Source organism: Xiphias gladius, chromosome 9 (assembly GCF_016859285.1).
Source record: "Xiphias gladius isolate SHS-SW01 ecotype Sanya breed wild chromosome 9, ASM1685928v1, whole genome shotgun sequence".
Taxonomy (NCBI): Eukaryota; Metazoa; Chordata; class Actinopteri; order Istiophoriformes; family Xiphiidae; genus Xiphias; species Xiphias gladius.
The window spans coordinates 6,141,271-6,154,606 of record NC_053408.1 but is presented as its reverse complement, the minus strand read 5'-3'; the positions used below and the strand labels follow the sequence as shown (position 1 = coordinate 6,154,606).

At 41.0% G+C, this 13,336-nt stretch overlaps 1 protein-coding gene across 4 annotated transcripts in view; it reads left to right on the top strand.

The window, feature by feature from the left end:
* Nucleotides 1-13,336, top strand: part of sdk2b (sidekick cell adhesion molecule 2b) — a 259,607-nt gene that overhangs the window by 172,495 nt on the left and 73,776 nt on the right. For all 4 annotated transcript variants that reach the window (XM_040135140.1, XM_040135138.1, XM_040135139.1 and 1 more), the window contains exon 2: nucleotides 2,881-3,040. In XM_040135140.1, coding sequence (XP_039991074.1) covers nucleotides 2,881-3,040 — 160 coding nt within the window. The remainder of the gene's footprint in view (nucleotides 1-2,880; nucleotides 3,041-13,336) is intronic.

The following is a 13,336-nucleotide window of genomic DNA, read 5'->3' as shown; positions in this document are numbered from 1 at the left end:
GAGTGCTTTTCTCCCGCTGCGTGTCCTGATTCCCCAGTTAGATATCACTGATGAGCTCTCATGGACTTCCTAATGAGAGGGACTAGTGGAGATACTCATCAGTGATCAATGCTTTCTTTGGCCTCACACCTTGCTGGGGGTGGAAAGAGCGCCTGTGTGTGGGTGATACTATATGCATGCTTACGTTTTGTTTGCATATCCCCTCTCTGCCCCGCAGTGCATTGCTGCCTGTCTCTCTCCTCTCTCTTCCCGCCTCCCTCCTCTTCTGCTTCCCCCCTCATTCTCTTTTATCTCTCCCCATCGTAGATAAAAGCGCAGCGCACATCGCCAGGGAACAATTAGTCTCGGCCATATCAAATCACTATTGCACATCTCAATCTCCCCCAGTTCTGCAGCCTATCTTCCTATGTGCCAGGCATAGCAACCCACACTGCTACTGGAGATGTCCAGGCACTCCAACTCTAAAGCCACCTCAGAGTCTATTTTACATTTTATCTCTATTTTGCATCTGTTAAGCTCTCTGCTGCTCTCTCATACATTACTTTACTAATTTTTCTCGTTTTTTGCTTAACGCAAGTTTTCCTTGTTCTTCTGGTTCATTGCGCATTTGTTCTTAGCATCGACAGACTTCACTTCACAGTGTAACTTTCTGATTAGCCGTGTCTCTATTTTTGCTTTTTATGCTTCTGCTGCGAGGAAGCCTTTCTTCATGTTTGACTATCTTAAAGGATCAGACTTAAAAGAACTCAGCGCAGTTAGGATGGCAAGGGGCACGGTTTTTTCGCATGAAAATGCTAGGTAGTAGTGTGAGTTGAATCTGACAGATCAATACTGCCTGATGGTTTACCGAGTCTTCTCTATCCTCTTATATTTGTAATAAATTTTTATTCACAGTGATAGGCCTAAGGGCTGGCGCTGTGCTCAGGTTAACAAAAGTCAGAAGTCAGACAAGGTTTTAAATATGCATCAGGGAGGAATTTATGAATATTCATTCTTGAGATATGTCTTTCACTTTTGCAAAGAACTGCTGTTCATATTTCACCTTGGATATGTTTTTTGTGAAGGCAAAAATATTCCTGCCTATAAACTTTACAAATACTTTCACAGTTCCTCAACATAACTTAAAGTAATATTGGAATTTGCAGTCTGCTTTTCTAGAATACCATGATTAGTGATCTGCCTCTTACATAAATTCTAATTAGGTACATCTACTGCGGCTAAAACTAATACAGTCTAGTACGACAGGCCTACTATGAATCCTGCCTTCATGAATGTATGTTTTAGGTATGTGTTGATTCAGATTTCTGGTCATTATGGAGGCTGTAGTTTGCAGGGCGGTGTAGCTGCAGTGCATTATACGGAGAGGTGTTTCTGATGTTTTTTCCAACCCATTTATGTCAGTGAGGGCGGACTAAATATTACAACAACAACATAAACAAGGATTGCCTAGTTAATTGCGAATATTTTCAAATGAGAACATTTAGAACGATAAATTAAAGATAAGATACTATAACTCACGCTACACTAGGAGTGTTAATACCGTTCTACATATTAACAAATCTCGTCATCAAAATAAGCATATACTGTACCTCCAGAAGCCTCAGTAGTATTAAATTTGAATGTGAGTGGAAGGGAAAAGCCTGTAAATCATATTTGGTGTCTCACTTTGTTTTACTTTCATCCCCTATTTTCCTCACCAATCCTTCACTCTTATCTGTCTACCTCCAGTGGAGTTGCTGAGCCAAAATAGAAGAACTAAATATCAGCACGATAGATCATCTTGACAGTTTAATTTCAATGCTTGATTATCAGTCAATTTGATAATTATATTGTCCAACCATCCAATTAATATGTTCTATATTTACAATGATCATCAAGTAAGCTCTCCATTTTTGCATCATTTATCAAGGGTGAGATATTAGAGCCACAAGGGACCTTGACAGTTTTTGTGTGAGGCCTCTAGATTGAGATATAAAAGTCAACGTGTGTCTTTTGCCACGTTCAGTATGTGCGTTACCCCGTGGAGAAGTTGTCGCTGGTCCTCCTCAATCCATTCCTTCACACTCAACAGAGGGCGTATTCAAGAAAACACAGAAAGAGCGAAACAGATTGGAGGCAAACAAATGATGAAAGGATTTCATGCCTCCTCCTCGCCTTTACAGCTCTCCTGTCTGCTCTGTCTAGCTGGGAGGAAAGGGGTGCGCTGTGCCAATGACTAACTGAGACACAAATACACAGAGCAGGAGATGCAGGACCAGTCCTTCATGACTTGACGCTTCCTCTTCCCTGTTAGCCAGACATCTCCGACACTCCCAGAGCAAGTCAAGATCACCTAACACAGGCAGCAGTGCTTTGCATGAGATTAGGTAGCTCCAAATGGGACCCGATCAGATAGGTTTTTTTTCCATCTGGAGTGTGGCAGCTTGGTGTTTACATGCCAGTGGTAATCAAACACAGCAGAGTTTGCTTTGTCTTAGATACAATCCCAGCATCTGACCATCTGCAATTTGCTACAGCCAGATAGATGTAAGCATTAACTGAAGTTGCCTCTCTCTTCAAGTCGTCCCAATGGTTTTAAGTAGTCTTCTGTGCCTACTGTATCACGATGAAAGTTAAGTTCACATTTAAGTAAATTTGCTTCTTTCTCTCTTATCCCTACAGCTCAAACCTTTTTTTCTGTCATTCCTTTGTCTGTGTTTTCATGTGCATATTTGTGCCTTCGGGTTCATGGATGTGTGTGGGATTTAGGAGTGGGTGTTTTTCATTCCGACGCTTTTGAGGTTTTTTCAATTCGCTTGGTTCAACAGCAAGATGTCTCATTAAAAAAAAAAAAAAATGTAAAAAACTTCAATTCTGAACTCTGTTGTTTACTCTTTACAGATGACGTGCCTCCCTACTTCAAGACAGAGCCGGTGCGTAGCCAGCTCCACCTGGAACGCAACAGGCTGGTGCTCACCTGCATGGCCGAAGGGAGCTGGCCGCTGGAGTTTAAGTGGATCCACAACAGCACAGAATTAACCCGCTTCTCACTGGAGTACAGGTGAATACAAACTGAATAACTTTGATTAAGAAAGGGGAGAGAGAGCGAGAGAGATGTATTACTGAGTGAAAGACCGATACAGTGAGAAACTTAGTACACTGAATGGGATGGAAGATTTATTTTTGTAGCTGCCATAATTGCACCAGTCGCTGATACTCTCATACTAAGCCAACACGCAGTTTACATATTTCGTTAAAATGGAGCCAGTGTGTCCTTTTTTTGACATATACCACACTATGTAAAAACTATTAAGCCAAATGATTATTTTCTTAGAAAACTAATTTAACTAGCTAAACTAAACTAGCTAAAAACCTAGCCAAACCGCAGTGTAGCAGTTACTTCATTCTAGCTTTATTATGGTGAGGATGGTAAGAAAGAAAACGATTACAGTGACCAGTAAGTCTTTCAAGCCGGTCTGGTTGCCAAAGGTGGCCTTAGCTAAAGCCAGATGTATCCACATTTTCCTACAGTAACTGTTTCCCATAGTTTTGATTTTTTTTTTTAAAAGCGTTCTCACATTAATAGTTCAGTACCGCAGAAATTATGCCGTCGCTAAATCAAAATTCTGATGAAGATAGCAAGTAAGATAAACTACTAAAAGGTAACAAATGTTAGCCTAGCATAGCAGTGTAGCAGTAACTGCCATCTCAGTGTCTGTATCTAATGAAACTTCAGTTGCTTGGTGTCATTAAGCTACCTACAATCATATATTAGAATTCATTAAATTATTATTATTTATTGTACTAGTTTATTAGTTCAAATGTGCAAGAAAGCCGAAAGAACATATTTAATTTGCACTTGTGCATTTTATTTAGGTTGTCCAAAGACAGAGTGTCTGCATTTTTTAAGGACTTGTGTGACAATGATAACTTAAGATAAAATATGGTAAAAGATAGACATGTAAAATTAAGGTTAAAATTAAAGCTCAAAACTTCAAATCCTTTTTTCACCATCACTGTTTCTGTAGTTATTTCTCTCTCTCTGTAGGGCACTTTTCTGTCAGTCCATTTTTGCCAGCAGAGTCGGTTATAGTTTCATTATGGACTAAAAAAGGAAAAGCTCTTCCTGTTTTGCTTTTTCTCTCTTTTTTGCTTCTGCCACTCTACTTCCCCCGGTGGCTCTGTGACCTCCATCATTCTCTCTGGAGAGGCAGCGAAAAAGCAAAAGGCGTGAATGAGGGTTAGGGCAGGAGATAAACCGTCTTTAATGGTAACTGGAAGATCCTAATCATGTGGCAAACATTGCTCTTATCTCAGAGAGCAGTGTGTCTGCACCAAGTGTTTCTGTGTGTATGTGTGTGAGTGCAGACAGCAGTGTAAATGAATCTCTAGAGGATTGAAAGAAAGTTCATTGACACACACTTTGCTGATCTTAGCTGAACTGTTGTGTTCTTATGTGAGAAAGAGAGTGTATGTGAAAACAGCAGGGGGTGAACATACAAGCAATAGCAGCCTTGTTGAGATAGATAAGACCAGAGTGGGAACATGGGGGTAGGAAGGGCAGAAGTGACACACAGATGCTAGAACAATTGTTCAGAATGGACTGTACTTGAGAATAACACTGACTGTTGGAGCCTCCGGCCCCCTTTGGCTGTGTTATTGGGTGAGCGATTGATTGATAGAAAGGGTGATTAAACAAGTAGTCAGACACAAAGCAGCACGGGATTGCGTGTGTGCGTGAGTGAGTGTGTGTGTGTGTGTGTGTACTGTATAAATGCATGACTGAAGACAAGCGGAAAAATTTGTCATTTTCCTAAAAGGAAAAAAAAAAAAAAAAACAGTGAGATGGCGTCGGCTGCTAAAATAAAGTGACAAAGATATCCACGGCATATAACATGCTCTGCAACAGACAGACATGCAGAAATTTCTCTAATGCAACATATTTATACAGCCAGTATTGATTATGCAGCAGCTGACAGATTGCTTGTATTGAGTATTTGATAACAGTCTGTCATTGTGCAGCTGTGTGTGGTGTAACTGAAAAATATATCGGTCTTTGACAGTTACATACCATACTGTATAACTGTCCATTTTTTTGGTTTTTGTTACTGTGTCAGTGCCGGCTCTGGCGCTGACACTGGTGGGCTGGCTCGGCTCGACTGGCGCACGGTGCGACATACTCTGTTTTTAACATTGAGTGCCGGCTCCTACCCGTCTGAATCTTTGGGTACAGCTACTGGAAAGAAGTGAACTCAGGGAATTGTTAGTATTGAAGCCCCCCCTGCACAAAGAGACATAAGCCAAAACACTAACAAACAAGGCGATAACAATTCCCCTCAAATCCCTTACATCAAATCAAATAGTCTTTTATGTGTGTTTGCGTGTGTGTGTGTGCGTATGTGTGTGTGTGTGTGTGTGTGTGTGTGTGTGTGTGTGTGTGTGTTATGTGTGTGTGTGTGTGCAGTCCTCTTATTCTCGAGTCAGCCTTTCTCTGTTTCTGTGTGTATGTGTGTGAGTGCAGACAGCAGTGTAAATGAATCTCTAGAGGATTGAAAGAAAGTTCATTGACACACACTTTGCTGATCTTAGCTGAACTGTTGTGTTCTTATGTGAGAAAGAGAGTGTATGTGAAAACAGCAGGGGTGAACATACAAGCAATAGCAGCCTTGTTGAGATAGATAAGACCAGAGTGGGAACATGGGGGTAGGAAGGGCAGAAGTGACACACAGATGCTAGAACAATTGTTCAGAATGGACTGTACTTGAGAATAACACTGACTGTTGAGCCTCCGGCCCTTGGCTGTGTTATTGGGTGAGCGATTGATTGATAGAAAGGGTGATTAAACAAGTAGTCAGACACAAAGCAGCACGGGATTGCGTGTGTGCGTGAGTGAGTGTGTGTGTGTGTATAAATGCATGACTGAAATCAAGGACAAGCGGAAATTTGTCATTTTCCTAAAAGGAAAAAAAAAAAAAAAAAGTGAGATGCGTCGGCTGCTAAAATAAAGTGACAAAGATATCCACGGCATATAACATGCTCTGCAACAGACAGACATGCAGAAATTTCTCTAATGCAACATATTTATACAGCCAGTATTGATTATGCAGCAGCTGACAGATTGCTTGTATTGAGTATTTGATAACAGTCTGTCATTGTGCAGCTGTGTGTGGTGTAACTGAAAAAATATCGGTCTTTGACAGTTACATACCATACTGTATAACTGTCCATTTTTTGGTTTTTGTTACTGTGTCAGTGCTCGGCTCTGGCGCTGACACTGGTGGGCTGGCTCGCTCGACTGGCGACGGTGCGACATACTGTTTTTAACATTGTTTTAAGTGGCGGCTCCCGCCTGAATCTGAATCTTGGGGTACAGCTACTGGAAAGAAAAGTGAACTCAGGGAATTGTTAGTATTGAAGCCCCCTGCACAAAGAGACATATAAACAAACACTAACAAACAAATCGATAAAATCAAATAGTCTTTATGTGTGTGCGTATGTGTGTGTGTGTGTGTGTGTGTGTGTGTGTGTGTGTGCGCGCGCGCGCATGTTTGTGTGCGTACGAAGTCCTCTTATTCCTCGAGTCAGCCTTTCTCTATGCCAGGAGTGAATTTGAGCAGAGCAGACTCCCATATTAATGAGGTTATGGTAGAGGTCCCCAGTGCTGAGTGCTGTTTTAAATATTGACACCATGCGACTTGACCTTGTGTCCTCTGGCAACCGATCAATACTGCAAGGTATGTGGCTGTGCCGGCATTACTATTCAACATGTAGCCCTGTGTGTGTGTGTGTGTGTGTGTGTGTGTGTGTGTGAGAGAGAGAGAGAGAGAGATTGCTGGAGGAGGTAAAAGAGTGGCAAAGTTTTAGTGATCTGCTATGGGAAGTGCCACTCTCGGCAGAGAACGGACTCAGCATTGACTACTATCAGATAACAGCAACATCACCTACATACCATCTGAGCGCCAACCGGCCTCAAACGCATGTATTCACACCATTTGGCCAGCATTCTGCTTTATTTGTGCCCAAATAATATTTTTAAAGATTTATCTCCAAATTAAAATTCAACTTAATTAAGCTATTAAGATAATATCCAAAACAATTAAGGATTTCTGAACCCATCAGCCATAGAATTATCCCGCACACAATGCTTTAGTAGATCAAATGGTCTGTGAATGCCCAGCATAGCACCACAGCTTCCTATCACATGACCCAAAACCTCGTGGGCGATCACCTGGCGCGCCACAAGTCTTTTATGCTGAAATTAAGAGAGTTAATTATTAATCTGTTCTCAAGAGTCATTTTCGGTTGTCAGCTGGCTCTTGGCTGGGTGGTGGCCTCTGTTTCCTCTAGGGCAGGGGTTCTCAAACTTAATATTCAAAGGTCCGTATCTGATTTTTATTCAAGGTCAGAGGTCCGAAACGATTAGCGATAACAAAATAAAATTTAATCGACTCACTTATAACTTTAAAGCAACATATATTCAAGCTGAAGACAGTCAAAATAGTTCAAATAGATTCAAGCCTAGTGGAAGAAATGACATTGTTTGCCTGCAATCAGTTGCTTGAACCTAAGCACAAAAGCTGCGATTGCCAGACGGAGACACTGATCCAAATGTTCATTGGTCAAGCTGCTGCGGCATGAGCTTTTCACCACATTCACTGTAAAAAAAGCAGACTCGTACCAATATGCGGAACCAAACATGGCGAGCACAAAGATGGCCACCTTCTGGAGGTTGTGAGAATTTGCTGCTTTAACCATCTTTGTCCAGAAGGTCACGGGGTCACAGTTCACCTCACTCAAAGCCACATTCTCCTGCCGATCAATCAGTTCTCTCTGCAGAGATGCAGCACTTGGCCACGGGAAGATGCTCTTAGCCACTCTTGAAAATTCCTCAACATTCTTCACCAGAAATGGCGATGCAGTGCAGAGCAGCACTTGCCCGCCCACGTTGAAGCCGTCAAAGCAAGATCTGAATTTTTTCATCCAGTCTCTCCAGGAAGGAAACACGACGATGGTGGTGATTACCGTTAGTGTGCTGTTGAAGAGTTGGAAAGTGGAGATGTGCCTCTGTGCTGTCGTTCTTGAAGATCTCCAGCCGCCTTTTCGAAGGAGTGCATTGCTCTCTTTACATCACACACCGTGTTTCCTTGGCCTTGGATCTTGAGATTGGACTCATTTAGATGAGATGTTATTTCTACCAAAAAAGACACAAGCTCCATGTTGTCGTCAACCTGCAGAAAATCCAAGGGTATTATGTAGTGGTATGACAGGTCTGGATGGTACTCTTTCAGCGTTTGACAACTACCTACTCCTTCCCAATCATGGCTGGAGCACCGTCAGTTGCAACGGACACAACAATTCAACTGTCAGCGTTTTTGGCACACACCCCGTCTAACCCCGGAACTCTGGTGCGGGATTACACCACAAATGTCTCATGTCCTATAATTGGGTAAGCACGAAACCGAGGCAGACACAGCTCAGACAGTTAGTCCATATTTATTTCTGACTCTGACATATTCTTACAGCTACATTTACACTACTTGTAAAAACTGTGTGCTGTGAGAAAACGAGACAAATTCTGTATCTGTGATTTAGGAGCTGATAGCAGATTTACTGGTGTAACATTAATGCGTGAACTCGGCAGCAATAACGCACAACACTGTCGCCATGATAACGATGTCAAAAAAAAGAAAATAAGCCATATTAAAAGCACATTCATCTGGGGACAGGATAACTGTGAATAATCTCCAGCTACACTGTAGATTCAGTGTCAACAATTTATTGATCAATGGAAAATTCATTTCAAAATAGAACGTATTGTGTTCATAACACAAGGTATGGGCTGGGTCTGGATTGACTTGCGGTTCAGTCTAGATGCAGACCGATGTACGGATTTTTAGAAGCCATGCTGTAAGGAATAGAAAACTTTTTTCCACTTTTCATATTGTAATGAGATGGACAGACAGAAATTTATAAAAAAAGGTCTAAAGGACTTTACAAAAGCAGAAAAAACAAAGTAGATGTAATCTAATCAGCAGTACTCACAGAAGAAAATGAAATGACATTATGGAGAGGACATGACCGCCCCAGCATCACCAACTCATTCTGATTGACTTTTCAACTCTTTGTACTTACCTTCCCTTGTTGTTGTCAATTTCTGAGGAGTAAAAATTAGTTTTCCCTACAAAGCAATCACGACGAGAGTTCTTGGTCAACTCTGCTTCTCCCAATCAAGACAGAAAAAAACATTAAAATTGAGATTAACATTTTGACAGCTAGCATAATATAATGTCACAACAGTCTCTCCAGTAATGACTGGTCTCTGTGAAATGATAAAATGTCTTCAGAAATACACCAGTAATACATTTGTATTGTGTAGAAAAACATGTTTTAAGCGATAGACAGGTTATAAATTAAGCTGCAGTCATGTATTTCTTGAAAATCCCCACTCCATCTTCCCGCCTCTCTTCACACTCTTGATCTCTCTCATCCCTCTTCTTTGTTCATCCTGTCTGCCTCAGTTTAATCCACTCATACGTGAACTACCACTGAGCATCCATATTTTTATTTTTTTTTAAACAGATATAATTTCATGGTGGCTCTGAACAAATTAACACAAGTTCGGTACAATATTATTCCATGTCTGGAGGGAAGAGATGAAGAGCTCAGCTTCCTAACTAGATTGGTATGAAGGAAAAACGGGGGGGAAAGTAGCAGTAGATGACAACGTGTGTGTGCGTGCGTGTTTGTGTGTGTGTGTGCGTGTGTGTGTGTGTGTGTGTGTGTGTGTGCGTGTGTGTGTGTGTGTGTGTGTGTGTTTTCAAAATGATATCTCCCTTTGGACTCAGCACACCAACAAATATTCTGATGATGTGATACATGATTGAATTTCAGACCATTTAGTTTAATGAATAAATGAGTTCCAAACTTAACTCAAAACAGGATGGGGTATTGCTCTGTTTTTGTTTGTTTGTTTGTTTGTTTTTCCCTGAATGTTTGGTCGTTCCAACTCTTGCCAAATAATCCCAGCACGAATAGAAACCAAATTATGTTGAAAGCAAAAGTCACCTTTATTTTTGGCCAAATTGGCTGCCATAAACAGTAATTTGTCATAAACAGTCCCAAAATCCCTAAAACAAGAATAAAATTGGACACTGTAAAGATGTCCTACTTTCATTTTTTTTTTTTTTTTGCATTCTCCATAAATAACTTAAACACGCAGCCAACACAGCTTGCTCGTTAGCAAGTTGCAACCAATTGGACGTACCACGTGTAAGTGTAGATCAGGCGGAGGGCTAAGGTGCATGTGTGGAAAAGGAAATGGGATGAGGAATAAAGCATCAAATAAGATGCTGAGATCCAAGTTTGCTTGTTCACTCATTTTCATTCTCAGTTTCCATATTTAATCCTCCCTTTTGTTTTCTTCACCATGCAGCACCCCACACAAATCCACAAAATGCTCTTACTGCTGCTGCCGTTGCTCACTTCGGCACTCCATTGTTTCAACAAGTTAAGTTAAAATCAAAGATATTGTGTCTGTCAGGCCAGTTTGTGACACCCCTTCTCTAATTAAGCTATATGCATTTCCTCTACATCTGCTCTAATTCCTTCTCTTCAGGGCCCTGAAATGAGGCTGCCAAGAGCAATTAAATTGTGGATAAAAGGATTACAAGAAAAATAAATGAAATAAATAATAAAACATGTAGAGCAACTTAACTTGATGAAATGACAGTGTCCCTGGAAAAAAAAAACAACTAACTGGTAATATATGTTCATGTACCATAATTTTCCAGAAAAAAAAGGACTGGTGGATTTTAACAGAATGTGAGAATTTCCAATCTGTAAGCAACAGACATTGATAATGTCTAACTGGTTGGATTTGTGAATTAATTTGATTTTGTTATCCTTGTTCATTTTGTCCCAAATTTGAATGATCTCTCATCCCATTTTGTTCCAATGAGATCAGCGATATTCTTCTTAAGGAGAAAGAGTAGCAGCGACATCCGCTCACAGGCAGAAAACTCGCTTGCTCTTGGGTCTGTACTTGAATCCCATCATGTGAGAGACTGGCAGGACTCGGACAGAGCCCAGCCAGGAAGCATCTCTCTCTGGATGACCTTAATGGATTCCTGTCTCTATAACTAAAAATGTTCATTTTCTGTCTCCCTGGCATTCTCCTCCACAGCCCCCAGATAAAATAGATTTTTCTTTTTTTTTTTTTTAACTTTCTCTCTGCCCCCTTGCCATTGCTCACTCCTTGTTTTCTCTGGTGGATTGGTGTGAATTATTCGGATGGTGCAACTGAGACAGCGACAGTGAGAAAAAACACACAGCATTTGTTTTATTATGCGTATGTGTTGTGTTTGTATATGAGTGTGTGTGTGTGTGTCTGACCGAGCTTTAGTGTCATTGTACTGTGTGCAGGTACGACTGCTTTTCTAATGGATGATTCACAGCCAGCACTATGGAACATTTCTGAAAAAGCACAAGGTCATACATTAACAACTAGACCGAGTGTTCAGCTTTTCACATTAAAATACTTTTCTCTGACACGATGAGTACTTGAGGATGTCCCATTTAAAAGGGTCAAGTCAAGTCTATTTTATTTATATAGCGCCAAATCATAATCAGGGCTCGTTTCATATAGAGCAGGTCTAGGCCGTACAAGACCTGTGTTTATAATATTATTTACAGACAGCCAACCTTCCCCCACGAGCAAGCACTTGGTGACGGTGATAAGGGAAAACTCCCTTTTAGCAGGTAGAAACCTTGAACAGAACCGGGCTCATGGTGGGCGTCCATCTGCCTCGACCAGTTGGGTTGAGGGAGAAGGATAGAGGACGAGAGAGAGAGAGAGAGAGAGAGAAGGGGGAGGGAGGAAGAGAGAGCTGGAGGAAAGAGAACATAGCAAAATGCAGGCTCCTCATAGAAATGTATAATAAAAATAATAAGACTATTCATAATGATTATAAAGCAATAATAGGACTAATAATAAGACTAACAATAAAACTACTAATACTAATACTACTACTAATAATAATAATAATAACAATAATAATGATAAATAATGAAACTAATAATTGGGGCAGTAGGTGGCCTGCAGTCACAGATCCAGACTCTGCAGCTCCAGAGGCAGAGATACCTGCAGAAAGCGACAGGAGGAGAGAGGAGAGGGACGAGGAAGCACAAAACTACGGGAGAGAGAAGATGCTGAGTTAGTAACACGCATTAATGGGATATGTATTTGTACAGGTGGAGAGGGAGAGGTGGAGAAAGGAGCTTGGTGCATCATGGGAAGTCCCCCGGCAGTCTAGGGCTATGGCAGCATGAGCAGGGAATGGTCCAGGAAAGCCTGAGCCACCCGTAACTATAAGCTTTAATAAAGCTTAGATGAGCTTTATTAATAGTTATGTTTCCTTGAAATATCCCACTTATGACTGTGTCGATACAATATGGTGTGACTTTGCATAATGTTGTGTCTACATTTGGATACCATATGATAGAAACATATGTTGAGGTTCCCAAGCATTTAGTGCTGACCTACATTCAAAGGGTGCTGGCAGGCGTGCAGGCAATGTTGTGTCTGTAGGCTTCCCCCTGATTTAAACAGACCCAACACAATATTCCAAAAGACAATGAAGGACTGCTGGTATTGTGTCATACAGTGATTGCAATACACCATGTGTGTCGCAGGATGGATAGAGAAGTGCTGCAATGAAGTCCTTGCACACTTCAGAGGTAGATAAATCATTTGGACTGCAGAATTCTATGAAACAGAGCGTGAGTTTCGAATTCACACCCAAATCTGGCTGATCACCACCTGATTTAATTAAGCACCCACTCACAAACTAGAGTTGGTGATTAAATGCCTGGTTTCGAACATCAAACCATTATTTTTTGTGCAAACAACAGAGAAAACACTGTTAATTAACATATTTGCCAAGCAACAAAATGTTGATACTGGATGAATTAGTAAAATGTTCACAGGCAGTGTATTTCATTTCTTGTTTTCCTATAATATCTGCTTTTTCAATACTATATTTACTCATAACAAATAAGACAAATTAAAATATTTTCTATGGTTATATATTGTTAAAAGGGGGGAAAAAAGGTCTCCAGGGAAATGTCAAAAATGCTCCTTTTTGTCTCAGGGGGCTGGAGGGGCGCGTCAGTGTTTGACAGCAGCTGGCAGGCTGAGCTCCTGTATAGATCTTGTGTACAACAAAGGCAGCAGGGGAACGATTGAAACCTAGCAAACAAACCTGCACACTAGCTTAGAAGGCATGAGCAGACAGCGTGTTGTTAGCAGTGGTATTGAACAGTGAGGATCACGCCTAAATTTAAAAAAAAAAAAATCCTG